At 32.1% G+C, this 12,805-nt stretch overlaps 1 protein-coding gene across 4 annotated transcripts in view; it reads right to left on the bottom strand.

Moving 5' to 3' along the window:
- The window catches only part of NECTIN3 (nectin cell adhesion molecule 3), a 207,130-nt gene that overhangs the window by 137,795 nt on the left and 56,530 nt on the right, over nt 1-12,805 (bottom strand). For 2 of the 4 annotated variants that reach the window (XM_069069821.1, XM_069069818.1), the window contains exon 6: nt 8,758-9,690. The exons of the other annotated variants lie outside the window; for them this stretch is intronic. In XM_069069821.1, coding sequence (XP_068925922.1) covers nt 9,110-9,690 — 581 coding nt within the window. In that variant the 3' untranslated portion in view covers nt 8,758-9,109. Of the gene's footprint in view, nt 1-8,757; nt 9,691-12,805 lie in introns of those variants that run through there. 4 annotated transcript variants of the gene reach the window in all.

Here is a 12,805-nt window from a genome sequence, read left to right as displayed (position 1 = left end):
AACCAGAAGAAAGTGATGTCTTAGGGAGAATGACCAACAGTGTCAAAAGCTGCAGAAAGGTCAAGGAGAATAAGGACTGACAAAGGCTGCTTGTTGGATTAGGCATTAAGAAATCATTAGTAACTTTGCAGAGAGCAATTTCAGTGCAATGATGGGGTTGGACTAGTTGAGGTGGCAAATCGCTAGGAGACAGAAGATGAGATTACAGACTTAAGTACGATTAACCTTGAAGAAAATCACTACCCCTATTTGAGAATACAGGAGGATAGTGCATTTTTTAGTCTTCTACCTTGTACCACTCACTTCATCTTCCCTGTCCTGAGTCTTTCTTCTATTCCCTTTTATACTGTTGCTATACCTCTTACTCATTTTTCAGTTTCCTTTTTTTTTAGTTATTTTTACATGGATTTGAATGAAGGACAAAAAGGAAAATGAGTGTTTCAGAAAATAGAAAAAAAAAGTCCGAAGTCTTCAAATTTTATACTACTACTTTTATACTGGTACTTTTAAAAATACATTAAATTTTTTCTAAGAATTCACCATTCAGTCTTTTTTTTCCTTTAAGGCTCTCTCTAATAGTTTCTTCCAACACTGCTCACCTCTCCAGATAAATCAATACATGCTATTATCATTATAATAAATGAAAATATATTTTCCTGTAAATATCAAGGTTATCATTGAGTCTCTCATATGAAACAATGCTATCACCTATCAGGGCACCCTGATAATCCTAATGTAACCCTGCATCCACCCACGCCCAGGGCAGTTTTGTTGAGAAGACAAACCTGTTCTGCATAGTGTTTACATAGTAGAAGATAAAACTTCTGATTTGCTGAAAGAATGATTAGCAAGAGTTTGTGGCAGAGATCTCAGAGACACAAATGGAAAGAGGAGTCCAAAGGAGATAGGCAAGAGAAACTTTTGAATGGCTGACTGGAGGTCTCAGAGGCACAAATATATATGAGAGCTGACCCCATCCTGTTCCTTGAATAGCTGGATTTATAATTTTAGAACCTGATAGTGGACCCCCTTGAGTAAAATAATTCTTTTTCCTCACTTGAGATTTTATCTTGCTTCTGGCAAGAGAAATCACTCTTGTATATCCTCTGGTATATTTTAATTTCTAGAATTATAATTTCTATTTACTGTCTCTTACATAAAAAAGGTTACTCAGTATCCATTATTTGTGGTGGTCTTTTGTGCTACCTGTGTTGGGTAGGAAGGGGTTAAGCAGGTGATTATAAACTAAGGTCTGTCTCAGGGCAGGTAGGTGCTTTTGGTCTAAACTCCTAAAGATTGTATATTTAGAGATATTTAAATGAGGTGGCAAATAGATATAATTCTCACTGATACTTCTCTGGAGGTGCAATCTTCCAGCCCCACCTTTATCAGTCTAGGAACTTCCCCCACTCTCACAGGTCCTTCTAATACCCATAAAAGATGAATGTAATCTCTAAAGAGTTAGAATGGGTCTCAGATTCTATCTATCACTGATATGTGTGAGTCACATCTAGATTAGACAGTCCACACAGATATCTTACATGTGGAGGCTTATGAGCAGAAATCTTTTCACAATAATATTCCTTGATTGCTTCTTTTACAAGAAATTTTATTTTTTAAGAATGACTTTGGAATTTTACTCTTGATTCTGAGGTTATACTTTATTTTTTCTCAGGTGTTGCCCATTTTCTTTTTCTGAAAGCTTATGCATAATGATTTCAACATGAAGAGCCCAGGTTCTATAGCCCCAGGCTATTCATACCAATGACCATTCAATCTTGAGTGGAGATTAAGTTAATATACAATCCCACACTTTTGATTTTAAGAAGCAGATGATGTTGGTAGATAGCAGGCTTTAACTTTTTATCTTCTTGATTTTCATTAGAATTTTCAATGCATTTCAGAAAGAAAGGCAAATTTTCAAAGAATTATCCTTCATAGTTTCAAATATTTTGTTTGGTATCTCAGAAGATTTCCCATTCTGGAAATCACATTTTGCTTTCTTACCTCATAGTGGGGGATTTTCTTGAGGCATGGATAATTTTTCCCCCAGCCTCATCTAGGAATTGTTTCCCAGGGAAAATTTCAGGGAAGCTTTTATTATTTAAATACACAAATGCATAAATTTTTTGAAGAAGTAAAGAGTTTATGGGGTAACTAGGTGGAGCAGTGAATAGAGCACAGGCCCTGGAGTCAGGAGGAAGAGAGTTCAAATCCGGTCTCAGACACTTAACACTTACTAGCCATGTGACCTTGGGCAAGTCACTTAACCCCAATTGCCCTGCCTCCCCGCCTCCAAAAAGCAAAAAAAAAAAAAAGTAAAGAGTTTAAATTCATTATTTTGCTTCTTACCATCAAATGCTACGTACAACAAAAGACCACCATAACTAGCAAATACAAGCAAACCCATATTTATGTCCAAATAAAATAGCAAACAAACCGTTCTACAGATTAAGACACATTAAAGAATACATGTGTAAACAAGTTCTTCAGCTGAAAGTGCAGTAAGATCTCAGTTCAAACCAGGATAAAATGTTATCATTTAGGGTAGGTGTGCTCCCAGCAGTTTCTAGAATTCCAAGTACTAGATGACAAAGAACACAAAGGGATCAGCTCACATATATGTCTGTGACTTTAAAGGCTCCAGTTCACCATTCGAAATTCCCCCTCTCTCTACTGCCTTCCTGGAATTGTACTCTCTATATATCTATGTCTCTGAAACAAACCGAAATAAGATCATTATAGAGGATGACAGTAACATGGTCATCATCCTCATTCTCTCAGTCAATCTGGAGTTAAGGCTCTTTCTCTTTAAGTACCACTCAGTACAGGGCTGTCCCTCAGCAGCAAAACCACTCAGTATTGGGCAGAAATAGTATTACACCAATATACACATCTTCAGCTAACTAAAACAACAAAATAGAGAATTAAGACTTAGTCTGTGTGTATTTTGAAATAATAGAATTTTCTGAATATTTAGTATGAAAACATTATCTGAAACACTTACAGTAAAAAGAAAAAAACATTACTACAGAGAAACAATATTACTGAGCAGAACAAAAAGTACAATTGACTATAAACTATGATGCTTATATTGTGCTGGCAGCAATATTATTTCTGCAAACTCCTGCCAGTTTTCAGCTTAAGTAATCTGATCCTGAATAGAGGAATGAATTTTCATATCTTTAAAAAATAAAATCCATCTCTCTGTTTGTATATTATTTAAAATCAAAGCTCAGGTTTCTTTAAATCTGGCTGATACAAATGAAAGCACATTTAGAACCTATGCAAACCAAGTATACATCTGAAACAGATGTGAATATTAATTTTTAGATAAGACTGAATGATACTATTACAAATATAAAATATTACTATTACTGGCTTCATTCATTTCATACAAAATTACCTGAAACTGAGAAAGAGCTCTTTTCTATCTTCATGTTAAGCAACCAAGTGCTGCCCCTTAATCACACCAAAATATATCTGTGATTTATACTTTTCTCATCATTTTCTTGACTAATACCTAAAAATATATGAATCCTTTATGCATATAACAATATATTTGGCTTCCTTGACTTGTATGCCTCCCAGTTACCTAACTCAAATCATACAAATATACTACTAAAACAATCTTCAAACTTTCCTCTTAATATCTGTCCAAAACTCTACAATATTCCAATACTTAATATATACAAACTTCTTATAAGACCAACCTTCTAGATACTCAACCTTTCTTGCCTTACTCTTTCCTAAAATATGCCTCCTTTTGAGTTTGGCCAGCCTCTGAACCACATGTTTAATCCTGCCTTATTTTCTTCTCTTGTGTACCAGCCGTCTAAATATTAAGATGTACGTTTTCCATAAAATTTTTTTCCCTAACTTCATGAAACAAAGATCTCCTTTGTTTATTTTATATTGTTTTGGCATAGAAGTTTAGAATACTCTGATTTAATCTGTGATTGAGAACTAAAAAAGACCTTGTTAGTCATCTACCAACTTCATCATTTTACAAATTTGAAAACTAAGGCCCAGAGAGATTTGGCTACTTACTCAAAATTTTATCTATAGTAAGTATTAGGACTTGCACACAGGTCCTCTAACTCCAGGATCCAGCGCTCTTTGAACTTCATCACATTGAATATGTAAGCTATTCCAAAATTGTGCACATTATTAATCTACTCATATTTCCTTAAGTCTTTGGTATCTAGAATCTCTAGACTCTTTAAACTAGACTAAAAAGTCAGGTGGTGATATCCTTACATCTTTTATACTCTACCCAATTTTATACACTCTCCCAAAACACAATGTTGGGTGCAGAGTAGGCATTTAAAAGGAACATCATACAAAATCAAAATGAGATTTTTTCTTCAAAATGGGAATGTACAACCATCACTGCTTAAGACTCTTGAATAAAACTCTTGAATGCATGCATTATATTCAACTTGCTGGTGTGATTCCTTGCAAGCATTCAACAGATATCTACATAGGAAACATTTAAAGTGTATCATTTAAATTTAAACTGCAGGTGACTGGCACACATAGCAAAAAGGACACCTACTAATGCATTATTCTAGGCAGCGATTCTCAAATAAATCCCATTCCAAATAGTAAATTTGGACCATAAGTAATCAAATTAGTTTCAGTCAGGAAAAATTTGATTTATCTTACTATTTGCTTTATCATAATAATTATGGTTTCAAAAAAAACAAATTAACATAAGTAAAACCATTAGTAAAGGATACATTTCTACCATTTCAATTTAGAGTAGAAGTATAAGTGAATTATGGAATTTTAGGTAAAAATATTTAATGGGTTTCATATGCAAGGGAGTAGGGAAACCAGGAGGTAGAGAATTCATCACACAGCAGAAAGGCTAACTCAAAATATCCATCTCCATGTATTAGGAATTAAACAGTAAAAGAACTAATCACAAATACTAATTTGTTAGTCTATTGACAATATCCAATAAGCATAGTTGAAAGGCCATTATTGTTAAGAGATAAGGCACATTGTCAAACACATTGATTTTAATTATATTTTCCCAATGAAAAACAACCTCTTGAAAAAGTGTTTTTGAATTATGCAAGAGATCTCTCCTCAACAAATATATTACTAAATAACAACACATGTTTTATTAACATAGAAGACTAGAGGGGCGTCTAGGTGGCACAGTGAGTAGAGCGCCGGCCCTGGAATCAGGAGGACCTGAGTTCGGATCCGGCCTCAGTCACTTAACACACACACACACACACACACACACACACACACACACACACACACACACACACAAACTAGCCATGTGACCTTGGGCAAGTTACTTAATCCCAATTGCCCTCCAAAAAGCAAAAAAAAAAAAAAGACAAAACCAAAAAACATAGAAGACAAGAATGTAACATAAAATGCCAGAAATTTGGAAATGCAGTCTGTTAGAAGTGTTGTTATTATTATCAATAAGAAAGAGTATTGGTTCACTGCACAAATCTGTTACTTTTCAAAATTTCATGAGAGGCATCATTTCATACATTCTTGTAGATTTTTTAAGAAGTTACATTGCTTTCATTTATTAAATGGGTGATACAGTTTTAGTAATATCGAAACTTGAAACAAAATTAAAACTCATGTAAAAAAGTGTTCTTTGGCCAAAAAAAAAAAAGTTTACTAATTCACTCAATTACTGCTTTCTGCTTTTATTTTCTGTTGCCCTCACATAAAAGTTGAGTCTACATTACCTTCTATAATTATTCCTGTGTATAGTTTTGAAAAAGGCACAAGCAACTCAGTATTTCATTTCTTTTGCTTCTTGCTTCTGAATACCTGAAGTTTAAACCTTATAGACTTTCCCCCCATATTTAAGTTGAACTTATGAGCATCCTTTATTTTTTTAAGTTTATTTATTGCCTTTTGGAGGGAAATTGGGGTGAAGTAACTTGCCCAAGGTTACACGGCTAGTTTGTGTGTGTGTGTTAAATGTCTGAGGCCGGAACCGAACTCAGGTCCTCTTGACTCCAGGGCCGATGCTTTACTCACTGAGCCACCTAGCCGGCCCTATGAGCATCCTTTAAATAAAGTTGCATTATATTTAGAATTTGCTAGCCATTCCAATTATATAATTCTCCTCAAATATAACTCCATCAAAGCAGTTACCCAGAAAACAAGAAAAGTCTAATAATTCTTTCCTTCTTGGACTACCTCTACCAAAAAAAGAAACAATACTTCTCCAAAAGACACTGATGAAAAAAGAAAAGGCACACTGATTTCTCCATTGAATTCTCATGCAGTTAATTCAAACAGGCAAAAACTTTTCAAAGCATGTGAGAGAAAGGAGTTAAGATCATGGAAAAGGAAATATAAAACTAAGATTTTTTGTCTTAAATTAACAAATCTCTTCTGCAGAAATGGTTTCTTCCATTTTTACACACTGCTAGATTAATTAGCTGTGTACATCACTTGTATTCAAAAATTAATTTAACAAAAATGTTTATTTCACACAACTATTCATGTTTACAATCAGGTCTCTATTTACAGCAAACATACATGTCATAAGAAACAATACTGCAAGGCTTTTGAAAGCTAACACGAGTATCATCAGTCTGAAGTTAAGCTCTGAAACTTTGCAAAGTTTACCAAATTATTTAAACTGGTAGTGGATACACCGAGTATAGCAAATACTCAGAGGTCTGAATATTACAAAAACTCTTAAATTTATAGAAGGCGCAAAATACCCCACATGAAAAGGTGAGTTCACAGGAAGTAATTTTCTCTAAGACAACAAGCTATCTTTCAAAGATAATATAGTAAATTTTAATCTTTGAACATCTGAAATATAGTTTTAGAAATACATTACACATTTGTTTAGAGTTACTCCCAAGTTGAGAATTATGTACATTATCTGGTTTGTGATTGTTCTAATATGAAACTGGTCAAACAAAAGGTCAAAAACGCATCTCTTAATGGATAAAAAAAGAGTTCAGATTTCTTTTTTTTTGTGGTCAAAACACCAACACTAACAGTATAAACATGGAGCCACAAATTTTCCCTTCAAAATATTTACTTCGATCACAGTGTACTGTCTATTTTTAAAATACAGATACTGTATTTGTTGTAAAGCTCTAAATACTGTAGGTCATTTTGAGGTGCTTTTGCCACTTAAAAAAATAAACATTTGCAAAACTGGGTAACTTTCACATTGTTCCAAATTTATATTTTCTAGTGATTTAGATAATAATGCATCATGCTTATTAGTCAGTACTTAATTTTCTAAGAGAATCTTTCAATGACAGACTTCTAAGAAACTATTATGTTAATGGTTAGCCTGATATTATACTTGTAATAATTTACTAAGAGGGAAATACCCATTTTCAATTTCCACAAAAAAGAAGTTAAGGTAAAAGTCACAGTAATTGTTCCATACATATTCACAATCTTGTTTTAGGTTCTAATGAATCTTTTCAAATGAACCTGTTCTATATAACCTTAACTTTTTTTTCAGAGTTTGCCTTAAGTCTTAGTCAGAGAAAACAACCTCAGTAATACTTCTACTTTGCTTTTTCCACCACAAGATTTTCTACTGGCTTTAATAACTCCATTTTCCCTTTAGTATCACAGTAAAAAAAAAAAAAAAGTAAAAACAAAATTAAGTAAAGAAAATCCCAGATATTACCTTATGAGTAATAAATCACAATGATTTCTTTGGACTGCATAATATGTAAGCCATTGTGTGATAATTCCAGGTCTTCACTGTAGAAACATTTAAATTTTAATTATTTCATGAAGAAAAACAATATTTGAAGATTTGGATGACATTAGCTTCTCAAATATACATACTTCCGAAAAATAAAAATACTTGTTATATTTGTTATACTGACTAAAATAAAACTCAACAATTTTCAAACACTGAGCTAAAGAGCATACAGGGGAAAAAAAGTTTTAGGAAAATATTCTGGCAAACTGAGTTAGGTATGAGATATCTACTAGTCCTACAATTTACTGATTATAAACAATCCAAATATTGCAACTTTAGGATAATTGAGATCTCACTACTTTTCTTTCACCTCTGACTAAAAGCCAACCTTAAATGACTAGAAACAAGTCTACAAAATACTGCAAAATACATAAAATCTTTAACTCAGAATACATTTTTCTTATTTGCATATTATAACCAGATCTGGTCTATACCTTATTAATTCCATTTGCACTAGAATTGACAGTCTATCATAGATTACTCCTCTACAACATTATTTTGGAAGTAGCTAAGAAGCAAGAGATTTAGCACTTATTGTACCATAACTAATGTTAACATCACCATGGCATCATTTTTTTTCTCTCCACAAATTAAAGTATATGCAAAATTATTTATGAATTTCAATTCCATTTAACTCTTATATGCTTCTTAAAAAACCAAACTATGAAGGGCAATGATGTTACACAAAATCCTATTTATTTAGTTAACTAAACCCATTAATTTAGTCAACTAATAGTTTCAGTGCAAGGCATCTTTAAAAGTATACCTGACTCTATAGTCAAAATGGCAAGGCTCATTTAAAATGAAGAGGTATTCATTCCTTTTCTGTTAACCTTAGAAAATAATTTTTAAAAAAGGAAAATGGTTCATCAGGTTGCATGTTTTTGAATATATAAAAAACAATCCTTGAACAAATTCTAAGAGTCAATTTTGATGTAATGTCATCTGATGGTGAAAACCTTTGAGATCAATAGGTGTATGTTTAACAAAGTTGAGAACATAGTATTAAGTAAACATTTAATACACAATGCCAAAGTAGTTGCTTTTTTTAATTTTTGTACCAAAACAAATTATACATTTAACTTTAAGTTAACATTTTTCTTCTTACCTGTGCCACAGACCAATAAAGTACTCTGCATTAAAATTCAAATCTTGAGACAGTAGTACAGCATTGAACAAAAAAATATAAAGCAGCTCAGATACATTTAACCTAGATTTTACATTTCCATTTGTCAAGTTAGAATATAAAAAGTAAGCTTGAAAATCAACTTCAAAAAGCTTATTTTTCCTTCAAGAAAAAGTATGAACAATCTGAAAATGATCAACTAAAATGAAACAATGTACAGAGTCACTTTCATTCAGTGGTTGCTAAACATACCACTCCCTCCTGGAAATTACTGAACCATCTACATGTGAAACTAAGTCATCTTCGTTGTCATCGTAACTTTCATCACCAACGAACTTCATTCCCATTTTTATATCCTCATAATAATCCATTGGTCTTTCAAACCTGTTCAGATTGTCTACATTGTTCCACTGAGATTTATCAGGTTCTTCTAAATAGTCTTTAGATATTAGATTGTTAACTGGATGTTTATTTTCTTTTTTTACACTGTCAGGGTAAGAATCAAGCTCATCTTGATGAAGAACATCAATTTGCGATTCTTTCTGCATATCTGATGGTGGAATGTAGTTCTTAGCAAAGTAGTCACCACGGAACGTCCGTCTTCTCCTATAGAAGAATATTCCAACCAAAACACTTACAAGTATCAGGAAGAGAGCCCCACCCACGGCACCCCCGATGATGGTGCCAATTGTGCCATCCTTAATTGTTGCCAAAGTTGATAATGGGAAAGGCAATTTTTTAGGTGGTGCATCTACATCTTCAAATTCAACTGTTGAGAAACGCCACTGAACTGTAGGTGGTAGGGTGGTAGTAGTAGGAGGATCTAATGGAAACAGCAAAGATAGACAAGACACAGAAAGGCAAAGAATGTCAATGCAAGCTAAATCAGTAGCAAGTTGAAAAGAAGGCACAGTTGATGGATATACACATAGTAAAAAATAGTTTTTCATTCTTAATTTGATAAGACTAAAGTGCCATGTTACTTCATTTGACCAATACACTTAAAAATTACAACATGACTGATATATCTGGTCAGTACTCATTGGTCTACCACGAAAGAATTAAAGAAATTACATATGGTAACCCCCTTAAACTATTATGTTAAAGATTAAGTTGTTGTCAAGTACTGCACACCAGGAAGGGGGAACAACTTGCTTAGTTAAATAAATTATGTTCCTGGGAAAGACTCCTATATAATTATGACTTAAGGAATATCAGCATCAAGATAATTTAATTTCTCAGCCGGTGGCAGAGGCAAATAAAATGAAAGAAGAGAACCAATTTTTTTTTTGGTTTTGCTTTGTTTTACTAAAACTAAGAAAAAAAGTTAGGCTTATTTAAATTTTATATCACAAGTATATCTTTAAAGAATGAAAAACTATACATTCTTGGTAAGTGGGCAGAGTAAGCTAATCGTTTTAATTATTCTCTCAAAAATATTTTTCTTAAGTGAATAGACTGTCCAAATTTTGGAAGCCAAAGAAGTATTATATATAGACCATTAGTAATTTTGAAAATAAAGAACATCACATTCTCACTTGTTTAGATGAACAGACCACACCATGAGAAAAAGACATCTAAGTATTTTAGGCAACTAAAAAAATTCCAATACTATCTTTAAGAAAGAGATTCTTCCATAATGTGTGGAATTGACATCAATATTAATGGATAATATTTTAGAGAGAACATTCTAATAATGCTAAAACATTAGATGCAAATGAGCCTGCATATTTCTACTATATTACCATGTAAAATGTCCATTAACATTAAAAGAAGTACTAAATATAAGTAGTGAAAAATAAACATTGGTTAATCATCAATTAAATTGATATTTTAGGACACTTTCCACAAAATTATGTTGTTTTAGAAGAAACTACATGTTACAAAGTTTTAAATTCCCTATATTATAAGACTAGATGACCCAAATGATATAATTTTGTAGTTCAGATTAGCATTTGTAATGAGTTGGTATTGAAAAACTTTTTTTTAAATGTTAGAACATACTAAGTCTACATTGGGAAATTATTCTAGTGTTATAAGCTGTAGAAAAATACTTACTGAGGCCAGTTTCATCATGGAATGCCGTATGTACAGAATATGATGAGAATTTAGCAGGTACAGCATAAATACTGTTGAACATATAATACTAACTAGCTTCCTATAAGTTTAAACATATATAGGAGTGTAATTCCATCAAGCACATCAAAGAGGTGAATATTAGTTCTCATAGTGTTAAATAAATGAAACAGAACTTTTAAAACTGTGGGAAGATATAGTACACAGGAGAATGTGAAGTATTCTTGACATCTAATCTTAAGTTCAGCTTGAAGAGAAAAATTATAGGAGTTATAATATAAAAAGTCTAAATTATTCACAAAATCTAACTTAATAGAATTAGTACTTTATAAAATGAGGCAATGGATTAAATGATTTTTCCTGAAGCATTTCTTTGGGGGAGGGGGAATTTCAGTTTCAAGTAGAAAAATGAATCTTTGGAAAAAATGTGTGTGTGTGTGTGTGTGTAGTTCATTTTCTAAATATGCCTTAGAATCGTTATTAAAACAAATTTTAAAAATGAGTCAATTATAGTCAGACTTTCTGAAATTAAATATTTTTGTTTCACCTTTCAACTTACACATCCTCACAATCTTCTTTGAAAATTTTAATTTTTTCCAGAGAAAGATAAAAGTTCTTAATGCTCATATTTGACATTAATATTTATTAAATATTTTTCTTCCTAATCTTCTTAAATGAAATTTGATTTTTTAAAAATTAGATATAAGGAAATTTTTAGAAACTAGTTATAAATCTTAAATCAGATGTTCTTTTTCTCAGTAGTGTACAAATATTCTCTCTCTATATATGCATGTGTGTGTGTATATATCATATATATACATGTGCAATAGAGTCTCAAAAAGAACACAAAAACGAACTGCATCTTCCCTATGGTAAACTAGATAAAAAAAATTCTTTTCAATATACATATATATCTACATTTCGCTTTTCCCAAACAGTATGCACTTTTTAGGGTTTACTTTTTTTAATGAGAAAACTACCAGTCAAGATCAATTCAAAATGAATCTGAACATATTCCTATAGTAGTATGATTGCTTTAATGTCAAGTCATAAGAGTTACATCCATTCAGGCACTTGGAACAAATACACACTCAACAATACAAACACCTTTCAGGGAGAATAAGAAGGGAAAAGAAGAGTTGTGGACAAGTTACAAAAAATAACCTATTGCTAAATGGGTAGTTATTAACTTTTGGAAAAAGAGATTCAATTCAATTGAATAGTTCAATAATTCAATTCCACTATATTTCTGCAACATGGATGTTACAGTAACAGGTAATAAATAATAAAACTGGGCAATGGAATGGTCAATGGAATGAAGAACATGTTATCTTTCTTTATAGTACTACATAACAAAATAAAGGGCAGATTCACTGCAGTGATTCATCTAATCATAATGCTGCCAATGAGATGGATGGACATGATTAAAAAAAAATTAGATGAAACACACAGATTAATGACTAAATTCCCAGGACGATAAACAGCTGAGTAGCCTGGAGACACAGAGTTCATAATAAAACTTTTTGCCCATATGCATAAAAGACGATGGACTAGTTTCATTTATGGAGACAAAGATGAGGTTAATTTGGAATCAAAGTTCAGCATAACAAATGATGTATAAGAGAATGACTTAGAAATTCTAAAAAGGCAAGGAAACTGCACAAGATCTAATTCAATTCCAATTTCATGTGATATTTTAGTTGCTATTAAGGTAAACATTTGTGCTAAATGGTAATATTCTTACTTTCCTCAATATAGTCATAAGAAGAAGGATAAAAAAAAGATTTTGGAAAGACAGCAGGAGACAAAATGGAAATGCTATTAAGCAAGCATAGATAATCTACAAAGCTTAAGAGTTAGTT

Source organism: Petaurus breviceps, unplaced genomic scaffold, assembly GCF_028583685.1.
Source record: "Petaurus breviceps papuanus isolate PSGF00001 unplaced genomic scaffold, PetGlider_PUasm1.0 90792, whole genome shotgun sequence".
Taxonomy (NCBI): domain Eukaryota; kingdom Metazoa; phylum Chordata; class Mammalia; order Diprotodontia; family Petauridae; genus Petaurus; species Petaurus breviceps.
Note: the sequence above shows the minus strand (reverse complement) of the source record. Positions and strands in the feature narration are given on the sequence as shown.